Here is a 12,250-nt window from a genome sequence, read left to right on the forward strand (position 1 = left end):
CATGTTGGGCTCTGCGCTGACAGTGTGGAGCTTGCTTGGGATTTTCTCTCTCCCTCTCTCTCTGCCCCTCACCTGTTCATTCTCTCCCCATCCCCCAAATAAATAAATAGATGTAAAAAAAAATCCCCCAACAAACAAAAGTCCAGGGCCAGATGGCTTCTCAGGGGAATTCTACCAGACATTTAAGAAGAGTTAATATCTATTCTTCTCAAATTGTTCCAAAAAATAGAGATGGAAAGAAAACTCCCAAATTAATTCTATGAGGCCAGCATTACTTTGATTTCAAAACCAGACAAAGACCCCACTAAAAAGGAGAATTACTGGCCAACATCCCTCACGAAGATGGATGCAAAAGTTCTCAACAAGATACTATCAACTCGAATCCAACAGTACATTAAAAGAATCATTCACCACGATCAGGTGGGATTTATTCCTGGGCTGCAGGGGTGGTTCAATACTCACGAATCAATCAGTGTGTTACTTGATAAAAACTCTCAACAGATTAAGTATAGATGGAACATACCTCAACATCATAAAGGCCATATACCAAAGACCCACAGATAATATCGTCCAATGGGAAAAAACAGAGGTTTTCCTCTATGGTCAGGAACATGACAGGGATGTCTGCTCTCATCAATGTTATTTAATATAGTACTGGAAGTTCTAGCTTTAGCAATCAGACAACAAAAAGATATCAAAGGCATCCAAATGGGCAAGGAAGAAGTCAAACTTTCACTATTTACAGGTGACATGATACTTTATGTAGAAAATCCAAAAGACTCCAACAAAAATTGCTATAACTAATACATGAATTCAGCAAAGTCACAGGATATGAAATCAACATGCAAAAATCTGTTGCATTTCTATACACAAAGAATGAAGCAGCAGAAAGAGAAATCAAGGAATCAATCCTATTTATAACTGCACAAAAACCTTAAGACACCTAGGAACAAACCTAATCAAAGAGGTAAAAGATGTGTACTCTGAAAACTATAGAACACTAATGAAAGAATTGAAGAGGACAAAAAGAAATGGAAAAACATTTCATGCTCATGGATTGGAAGAAGAAATGCTGTTAAAATGTCTATACTATGCAAAGCAATCTACACATTTAATGCAATCCCTATCAAAATAACACCAGAAGTTTTCACAGAGCTGCAACAAACAATTCTAAAATTTGTACGGAACCAAAGACCCCAAATGGCCAAAGCAGTCTTGACAAAGCAAAGCAAAGCTGGAGGCATCATGATTCCAGATTTCAAGCTATATTACAAAGCTGTAGTCACCAAGAGAGTATGGTACTGGTACAAAAACAGACACATAGATGAATGGAACAGAATAGAAAACCCATAAATAGACCCAGAAATATATGGTCAACTAATCTTTGGCAAAGCAGAAAAGAATATCCAATGGAAAAAAGCCTCTTTAATAAATGGTGCTGGGAAAACTGGACAGCAACAGGCAGAAGAATGAAACTGGACCACTTTCTTACACCATACACAAAAATAAATTCAAAGTGAATGAAAGACCTAATGTGAGACAGGAAACATCAAAATCCTAGAGGAGAACACCAGCAGTAACCTCTTTGACCTTGGCTGTAGCAACTTCTTACTACGTATGTCTCCTGAGGCAAGGTAAATAAAAGCAAAAATAAACTAGTGGGACCTCATCAAAATAAAAATCTTCTGCACAGTGAAGGAAACAGTCAACAAAACTAAAAGACAACCTACAGAATGGGTGAAGATATTTGCAAATGACATAGCTGATAAAGGGTTAGTATCCAAAATATAGAAAGACCTTATAAAACTGAACACCCCAAAAACAAATAATCCAGTTAAAAAATGGGTAGGGATGCCTAGGTGGCTCAGTCGGTTAAGCATTGGTTGTTTTCAACTTTGGCTCAGGTCATGATCTCATGGTTCATGGGCTCAAGCCCCACATCAGGCTCTGTGCTGACAGCTCAGAGCCTGGGATCTCTCTCTCTCTCAAAAAAAAAAAAAAAAAGAATAAACATTTTTTAAAAATGGGTACAGACATGAATAGACATTTTTCCAAAGAAGACATACACATGGAAACAGGCACATGCAAAGTTGTTCAACATCAGTCACCATCAGGGAAATAAAAATCAAATTTACAATGAGATACCACCTCATACCTGTCAGAATGGCTAAAATTAACAACACAAGAAACAACTGCTTTTAGTGAGGATATGGAGAAAGGGGAATACTCTTACACTGTTGGTGCAAATGCAAATTGGTGCAGCCAATCCAGAGAACAGTATGGAAGTTCCTCAAGAAACTAAAAATAGAACTAACCTACAATCCAGCAATTGCACTATCAAAGGATAAAAAATACAGATAGAAGGGGTACATGCACCCCGATGTTTATTGCAGAATTGTCAATAGCCAAACTGTAAAAAGAGCCCAAGTGTCCATAGGCTGATGAATAAAGAAGATGTAGTATATATATATACAATGGAATACTACTTGGCCACCAAAAAGAAAGAAATCTTGCCATTTGCTAGGACATGGATGGACCTAGAGTGTATAATACTATGTGAAATAAGTTAGAGAAAGACAAATACCATAAGATTTCACTCATATGTGGAATTTAAGAAACAAAACAGAAGATCATATGGAGGGGGGGGGGTGCGTGAAGAGACAGGGAAACGAACCATAAGAGACTCCTAAAGATAGAGAACAAACTGAGGGCTGATAGAGGGAGATGAATAGGGGGATGAGCTATATGGATGATAGGTATTAAGGAGGGCACTTGTGATGACCACTTGAGCACTGGACAGTGTGTGTAAGTGATAAATCATTGAATTCTACTTCTGAAACCAATATTGCACTGTATGCTAACTGGAATTTAAATAAAAAATTGAAAAGAATAAAGATAATTTCTTCACAAATGTTCTTTCTACATCCAGAAGAGTATACTTAATTTTTCTGAAAAATAAAATTTTAGGGGTGCCTCAGTGGCTCAGTTGGTTAAGCGTATAACCTCAGCTCAGGTCATGATCTCTTTGTGAGTTTTTGAGTTCAAGCCCTGCATTGGGCTCTGTGCTGACAGTTTAGAATCTGGAGCCTGCTTCAGATTCTGTGTCTCCCTCTCTCTGCCCTTCCCCTGTTTTTGCAATCTCTCTCTCAAAAATAAATATATTTAAAAAAATAAACAAAATATTAGTTTTAATAAAAATAAAACCTGTATATCATATGCCTTTTTAAGCTCTTTTAAAAATCAACTTGAGGAGGAGGGGCCAAGATGGCGGAACAGTATGAAAGGTTTTTTTGCATCTCTTGTCCCTGAAATACAGACAGATTAATGCTAAACCATTCTGCACACCTAGAAAACTGATTTCAGAATTAACACAACAATCTGCACAACCTGAACCACAGACCTCAGCAGGTATGCAGTGCAGAGAGGTGAACTGGGGAAGAGAGAAGCCACAGAGGGCAGGGAGCTGTTTTTGCTTGTGGAGAGAGGATGGAGATGGGGGGGAGTTCAGGGAAAGCACCCCCCCATACACACCCAAATGCAGCTGGAGAGAAAAGAAAGAGTACGCAAGAGACTAAACAAAAAAAGGGAGAAAGGAGAGGGTTTAAATTCCATTAAGACCCTACAAACAGGGGGAGAGCAGAGTCTGAAACTCCACAGCTTGATACGTGGCAGCGCTCTGGTGGGAAGGGTGAATCCCCAGGAGCAGAAAAAAAGGTCCTTGGGCCACACGGTGGGGAGAAGTTTCCTCTTCTGGGAGGACATTTGGTAGAGGCTGTGTGGCCACCCCACAGGCAAAGGTCCCAGCAGATCCTGGAGAACAACCACATTTGCTGGTGTGGAACAAGGTTGTTAAGGGGGAAGCCTGGTGCCAGATGTGTGTTGTGATTTACCATAATCCCTGAAACCTGCTGCTGCTACATGATTGCATAACTTTTTCTGGGGCGGGCTGGCACCCAGCCACAGTCTCCAGGCATCAGCAGCAGCGCAGTCCTATGAACATTCCTGGGGGCAGGCAGGCATCTGGCCATTGCTCAGTGAAACCCTCCCCCAGAGAGTCAGAACAGGTCAAAGCAGCAGTCCCTCAGAACTGAGGGGTTGGGAAACACAGCTGCATCTGAGATATAACTCAGGAGGGAGGTGCTGCCTGGCAACCTGACGGCTTGGTCACAGACAGTGTAAAAGCAAGAAGTAGATGGAAGCCAGAGACAAAGGAGGGGTGTGCCATTGCTGATCAGGGAGAACAGAGTTCCAATACTAGAGGCTGGGTAGTTGGGTGACACCATTTTCACCCCTCCCACGCATGTGCATACACACCTGCATGCTCCACAACAATCCACCCCAGTAAGCTAAACAGCACCATCTAGTGGAGAACAGAGCTACTACACTAAACCCTGCCCAAGTGGGCCAACAGTGCTCTTGACAAACACAAGTCTCTCCGCCTGCTTAGTTTACAGACTATAAAGGCCTTCATAGTTTGACTCCTAGGGGAAACCTATGTAACTTCAATCGTATTTCAGTCTGTTCACTGATCCATCTATTCAAATTTTTTTCTTTTTCTTTTCTTATCCTTGAATACAGAAAGAGAAAAAATTTATTTTCATTTTCCATTTTTATTAAAAATGTTTCTCTTTAATTTTTTTCTATATTTTTTATTTTCTTGTGAATTTTTCAAATTCTATTTTACTTCCATCATTTCATTTTATTCTATTTCACTGTATTCGTTTTTTCAAATTTTCAAATGTTTTCCTTTTTTTTTTTCATTTAGTATCTTTCCCTTTTTCCTCTAATCTGTCAAGCTCCTTTCAACAATCAGACCAAAACACACTTAGGATCTAGCATCATTTGCTTGATTTGTGTGTGTGTGTGTGTGTGTGTGTGTGTGTGTTGTTTTTAATTTTTTAACTTTAATTTTTTTACCTTATTAATTCCTTTTCTTCCTTCAAAATGACCAAATGAAATAAATCATCCCAAAAAAGAATGGGAAGAAATGACAACCAGGGACTTAATCAACACAGATACAAGCAAGATGTTTAAGCCAGAATTTAGAATCATGATAATAAGAATACTAGCTGGGGTTGAAAATGGATTAGAATCCCTTTCTGTGGAGATAAAAGAAGTAAAATCTAATCAGGATGAAATAAAAAATGCTAAAACTGAGCTGCAATCTCGAATGGATGCCACAGCAATCTCGAATGGATTCCATGTATGAAGCAGAACAGCAAATCAGCGATATAGAGGACAAACTTATGGAGAATAATGAAGCAGAAAAAAAGAGGGAAACAAGGCAAAAGAGCACAATTTAAGAATTAGAGAAATCAGTGACTCACTAAAAAGGAACAACATCAGAATCATAGGGGTCCCAGAAGATGAAGAGAGAGAGAAAAAGGGGTAGAAGGGTTACGTGAGCAAATCATAGTGGAAAACTTTCCTAACCTGGGGAAAGACACAGACATCAAAATCCAGGAAGCACAGAGGACTCCCATTAGATTAAAAAAAACCAACCATCAACAAGGCACATCATAGTCAAATTCGCAAAATACTTAGTCAAGGAAAGAATCATGAAAGCAGCAAGGGGAGGGGCGCCTGGGTGGCTCAGTCAGTTAAGCATCCGACTTCGGCTCAGATTATGATCTCGCGGTCCGTGAGTTTGAGCCCCACATCGGGCTCTGTGCTAACAGCTCAGAGCCTGGAGCCTGTTTTAGATTCTGTGTCTCCCTCTCTCTCTGACCCTCCCCTGTTCATGCTCTGTCTCTCCCGGTCTCAAAAATAAAATAAACGTTAAAAAAAAAAAACAAAAACAAAAAACGAAAGCAGCAAGGGGAAAAAAGTCCTTAACTTACAAGGCAAGACAGATCAGGTTTGCAGCAGACCTATCCACAGAAACTTTACAGTCCAGAAAGGAGTGGCAGGATATATTCAATGTGCTGAATTGGAAAAATATGCATCCAAGAATTCTTTTTTTTTTTAATTAAAAAAAATTTTTTTTACATTTATTTATTTTTGATAGACAAAGAGAGACAGAACACAAGTGGGGGAGGGGCAGAGAGAGAAGGAGACACAGAATCCAAAGCAGGTTCCAGTCTCCAAGCTGTCAGCACAGAGCCTGACATGGGACTCGAACCCACAAAACACAAGATCATGACCTGAGCCAAAGTCGGATGCTTAACTGACTGAGCCACCCAGGCACCCCACAGCCAAGAATTCTTTATCCAGCAAGGCTGTAATTCAAAATAGGAGAGATTAAAAGTTTCCCAGACAAACAAAAATTAAAGGAGTTCATGATCACTAAACCAGCCCTGCAAGAAATTTTAAGGGGGACTCTCTGAGGGGAGAAAACAGGGGGAAAAAAAAGACCAAAAGCAACAAAGACCAGAAAGGACCAGAGAACTTCACCAGAAACTCCAACAGGCAACATAATGGTAATAAATTCATATCTTTCAGTACTCACTCTAAATGTCAATGAACTAAATGCTCCAATCAAAAGACACAGGGTAACAGAATGGATAAGAAAACAAGATCCGGGGCGCCTGGGTGGCTCAGTCGGTTAAGCGTCCGACTTCAGCTCAGGTCACGATCTCGCGGTCCGTGAGTTCGAGCCCTGCGTCAGGCTCTGGGTTGATGGCTCAGAGCCTGGAGCCTGCTTCCGATTCTGTGTCTCCCTCTCTCTGACCCTCCCCCGTTCATGCTCTGTCTCTCTCTGTCTCAAAAATAAATAATCGTTAAAAAAAAAAAGAAAACAAGATCCATCTATATACTGTTTACAAGAGACCCACTTTAGACCTAAAGACACCTTCAGATTGAAAGGAAGGGGATGGAGAACCATCTATCATGCTAATGGTCACCAAAAGAAAGCCAGAGTAGCCATACTTATATCAGACAATCTAGACTTTAAAATAAAGACTGTATCAAGAGATGAAAAGGGAATTATATCATAATCAAGGGGTCTATCCACCAAGAAGACCTAACAATTGTAAACATTCATGCTCCAAATGTGAAAGCACCCAAATATATAAATCAGTTAATCGCAAACATAAAGAAACTCCTTGATAATAATACCATAATGGTGGGGGACTTTAACACCCCACTCACAGCAATGGGCAGATCATCTAAACAGAAAATCAACAAAGAAACAACGGCTTTAAATGACACACTGGACCAGATGGACTTAACAGATATATTCAGAACATTTCATCCTAAAGCAGCAGCATACATATTCTTCTCAAGTGCACATGGAACATTCTCCAGAATAGACCACATACAGGGGCACAAATCAGCCCTCAACAAGTACAAAAAGATCGAGATCATACCATGCATATTTTCAGACCACAACATTATGAAACTAGAAATCAACCACAAGAAAAAATTTGGAAAGGTAACAAATACTTGGAGACCTAAGACCATCCTACTAAAGAATGAATGGGCTAACCAAGAAGTAAGTCAAAGAGGACAGTAAAAAGTACATGGAAGCCAATGAAAATGCTAACACCACAGCCAAAACCTCTGGGACACAGCAAAGGTGGTCATAAGAGGGATGTATATAGCAATCCGGGCCTTTCTAAAGAAGGAAAAAAGGTCTCAGATACACAACCTAACCTTACACCTTGAAGAGCTGGAAAATGAACAGCAAATAAAACCCCAAACCAGCAGAAGACAGGAAATAATAAAGATGAGAGCAGAAATTAATGCTATCAAAACCAAAAAAAAACCCCCAGTAGAACAGATCAATGAAACCAGGCATGCCATTTATTAAGTATGAGAACCTCTGTGCACTGAAAAGCTGATTGGGGATTTTGTGTACATGAACAATGTTTGCCAACTGTCAGGTTGACTATAGGTTAATTAAATATTGAGTTAGGCATTATGATGTGGAAACTCCCAACTGTGAAAACTTGGAGGTCTTTTTTCTGACACCATTCAATTTCTTTAAAACATTTTCTTTAATTTAAAGGTTATTTATTTTGAGAGGGAGAGAGAGATCATGAACAAGGGAGGGCAGAGAGAGAGGGAGAGAATCCCAAGTAGGCTCTGCACTGTTAGCATGGAGCCTGATGCGGGGCTTGGAGTCTTGAAACATGAGATCATGACCTGAGCCAAAACCAAGAGTTGGATGCTTAACTGGAGTAACCCAGGCCCCCCAACACCATTCAATTTCTTTAAAATTTTTTTGTTTTTGGTCTAGAATGACATCTTATTGCTGAATGGTCAGCAGCAGAGGTGCATGTACATGTGGTTTTTTTTCCTGGTCTTTATTCAGATTTTTATTTACCCACCCCCTATGTTTTTAGTCCCTTATTTCATCTGTTCCCTCTGTATCTTGTGTATGAGCACTCCGAGCTTCACCTTTATCCTGCTGTATCAATTACCACTGTTAGAAAGAAAACCACAGGCTCAAATTGGAATCATTTGGGACAGGCTAAGTCACCAAACTGGGGCTTAATTCCTAACCTGACTGCAGTTTCAACCTCCCCCCAGAAATAGGTCTTCACCTGCCAATCAGAAATTTTCTGAACAGCACCAATGAGATAATCTGTCACATGGGCTCTTTCCATCCCCCAAAGGAAAATGAGGTAATCCATCTAAAAAGATTCCTTGCCACCCTTTTGCACTGTTGGTGGGAATGCAAACTGATGCAGTCACGCTGGAAAACAGTACGGAGGTTCCTCAAAAAATTAAAACTAGAACTATATATGACCCAGCAATTGCACTACTATGTATTTATCCAAAGGATACAAAAATGCTGATTCAAAGGGCCACGTGCATCCCAGTGTTTATAACAGCACTATCGACAATAGCCAAAGTATGGAAAGGGCCCAAATGTCCATTAACTGATGAATGGATAAAGAAGATGTGGTAGACATATACAATGGAATATTACTCAGTGATCAAAAAGAATGTAATCTTGCCATCTGCAACAATGTGGATGGCACTAGTATTATGCTAAGTGAAATAAGTCAGTCAGAGAAAGACAGATATCATATTATTTCACTCATATGTGGAATTAAGAAATGAAACAGATGAACATAGGGGCAAGGAAGCAAAAAAAAAAAAGATAAAAACAGAGAGGGAGGCAAACCATAAGAGACCCTTAAATACAGAGAACAAACAGGGTTGCTGATGGGGTGTTTGGTGTGAGGATGGGCTAAATGGGCAAGGGACATTAAGGAGGGCACTTGTTGGGATGAGCACTGGATGTCATATCTAAGTGATGAATCACTAAATACTATTCCAGAAATCATTATGACACTATATGTTAACTAAAAAAAAAAAATTTTTTTAATAAACATAAAAAGGTCCCCTGCCCTTCTCCCTAAGTGAAGATGACTGCCTGAAACAATCCTTTCTTTTCTTTTGCTAATAACTTTCTCGCCCTGTCTTCCTTTCTTTTTTTAATTTATTTTTTTAAATTGAAATATATTTAATACACAACGTTACATTAGTTTCAGGTGTACAACATAGTGATTCAACTTCTCTACATGTTATGCTATGCTCACAAGTGTGGCTACCATCTGTCACCACACAGTGCTATTATAACATCATTGACTGTATTCCTTATGCTGTGTCTTTTATTCCTGTGACGTCTTCATTCTACAACTGGAAGCCTGTATCTCCTACTCCCTTCAACCCATTTTGCCCATCCTCTGCCCCATCCTCCTTTTCATAGAAAGCTTCCATTTCATACAACTCCTTGAAACTCCCCTTTACTTAGTAGAGTGGCTGCTGCCCAATTCATGAATCACTTCATAAAGCCAATCAGATCCTTAAATTTACTCAGTTGAATTTTGTTTGTTAACTTCACTCATCTTCCATCTATATTCCACCTTGCAGGATTTTGTTGAAATCTCTTGCCCTCTGATGGACTCTCCTGCCCTTGTTATGGGTTTATATGTTCTTTTCATTCCTTCACCATAATCTTGGTGAAATCTTGAGGAAAGGAGATAAATACATGTATTCAATTTACCACCTGTAATCAGACTGCTTAATTTCAAAAGTGTTTGTGTTACAAACTCCCCCTCCCATCCCTCTAAATCTGGTCTTGTGAATAGTATAAATTTTTTAGACGATTAAAGAAGTGTTTCTGTATATTATGGAAGTAAGGTTCAGATAATCTTGGGTGGGTTAAAGTATCCTACTGAGTAATCTGGACAAGGGGAAAGTACTAAAGATTCTTAGGGCAGTATGAGATAAACTCTTTCTTCATGACTTCAGAAGTCTGGTTACTCATTTACAACCAGGATAAGATAAATGTTCAAGTAACTAGAGAAGTTCTATAAACCACTTGTAAACCACTTGGGAAGTTTTTATTCTACTACTGAACCATGTTCCCATAAACATTCGGTTACCTCTAAACTTCCCACATCTGGAAGAGAACAAGCTGTGGCATCACACCCTGCTACCCCCTCCTATGTCCTACTCACTCCCAAAGAATTTCTCCTTTAAGCGACTAGAACATTGGCTGCTTACTCACACCAGATTCCTCAGGATTGGCTGGGACTGCAAATAAACTCTGTTTGCCTATAGTCAAGTTGATAAGCTGCAACATAAATGCACACAAATTCCCAGTCTTAAAATATAACATGAAGCATTTGCTATCTTCTTTCCTCCTATTATTTTCATGCGAGACCTGGAGAATAAACACTGTCCTTGGCCAAAAGAAAAAGGTCTTTGAAGAGAGGAAAAAACTCTAAGATGGGTCTACTGAGTTCTAAAAACCCACAAACCAAGCAAGCCCGGATTCTTCTTCTGGGACTTGACTCAGCTGGGAAGTCTACCCTCCTTTACAAATTGAAGCTTGCTAAGGATATCACGACCATCCCAACAATAGGTTTCAACGTGGAGATGATCGAGTTGGAAAAGAGTCTTTCGCTCACGGTCTGGGATATTGGAGGACAGGAGAAAATGAGAACCGTGTGGGAGCACTACTGTGAGAACACCGATGGGCTGATGTATGTTGTGGATAGTACAGACAAACAGCGGCTGGAAGACTCCAGGAGAGAGCTGAAGCACATTTTGAAGAATGAGCACATTAAAAATGTGCCTATTGTCCTATTAGCCAACAAACAAGATGTGCCTGGAGCTCTGTCTGCTGAGGACATCACTAGAATGTTCAGAGTGAAGAAGCTGTGCAGTGACAGGAACTGGTATGTGCAGCCCTGCTGTGCCATCAGTGGGGACGGGCTGATGGAGGGGTTCAGGAAACTGACCGGATTTGTGAAAAGCCACATGAAATCAAGAGGAGACACCCTGGCATTCTTCAAGCAGAACTGAGGTCCAAACAACGAAAGAGTTAGTGGTGAAGTTGAAAGGGTAATTTTCTTTTTCAATGCCAAGTGAGAAAAGCAAGTTGCTGAGTTAGCAAACTTTTCCTAAGATAGGTTATTTCACCTAAATTCAGCTAACCAACTTAGCAAATATTATTTTTGGCCAGGCACGTTAGTAAATTTTGTGGTTAATGATAAATTGAGAATGAAAATTTTATAATTTTGTGCATGTTGGATGAATCATAATAATCATGTTTGGGACCAAATAAATTATTGTTTTATTATTTTTATATGACTACTAGAACAAAGTTTAAGTAAAATGCTGATAGGTTCAGAATTCTTTCAGATGGTTTCCAGTTGTTACAGTCTTGAATCTCCACCATGCTCCTATGGAATAGCGAGTAAAAACATGAACTTTAAATTATGGAGAGGAAAAAGTCTGATGTTAACATTTTGTAAATCTCTATGCCCTAAATAAAGTTTTGTTTTGTTTTGTTTTCCTGAATTCCTACCAACCTCTTGAAATCTATTGCCAGGATCTTCCTACAGTGAGTTAAACAATGAACTCCAGGCTGGTAATTGCCCACTAGCACAGGGAGAAGTTTACATCTTAAGGCTCTGGGGATCAGGGAAGCTAGCACCTTAGTTTAGGACAAGGCCTGGGTTTATCGCTCAGCTCGAGCCTATAGCTCCAAGACTGGCTTCGGTACAATTCAGTGTAACAGTTATTACTTGGGAATATGTGTACAGCTCACTGTACTGATCAAACAGGAAACAGAGCCAGACTTTAATCTCAGAGACCTTGCAATACACAAGAGGAAACAACATAAAGCTAGTAGCTAGAATAGGTCAATAAGTACTATAACAGGAGAGACTCTTTCTGACCTGGGAAAACAGGAAGTGCTTCATGTAGGAGGCAGTGTTTAAGAAGGTCCCCAACTCCTGGGGACCCATGAAGGTGGAGGTTACTCACTGGAAGTTCCCATCACTGG

The 12,250-nt window shown here is 39.8% G+C and overlaps 1 protein-coding gene across 1 annotated transcript; it reads left to right on the forward strand.

The window, feature by feature from the left end:
• The first annotated feature begins 10,196 nt into the window (after positions 1–10,196).
• Positions 10,197–11,763, forward strand: ARL14 (ADP ribosylation factor like GTPase 14). Its single transcript, XM_058730380.1, has one exon. It carries the CDS (start codon positions 10,687–10,689, stop codon positions 11,263–11,265), a length of 579 nt encoding a protein of 192 aa, XP_058586363.1. The 5' UTR covers positions 10,197–10,686; the 3' UTR covers positions 11,266–11,763.
• The last annotated feature ends 487 nt before the right edge of the window (positions 11,764–12,250 follow it).

The sequence above is a fragment of the Neofelis nebulosa genome, chromosome 5, assembly GCF_028018385.1.
Source record: "Neofelis nebulosa isolate mNeoNeb1 chromosome 5, mNeoNeb1.pri, whole genome shotgun sequence".
Lineage (NCBI taxonomy): Eukaryota > Metazoa > Chordata > Mammalia > Carnivora > Felidae > Neofelis > Neofelis nebulosa.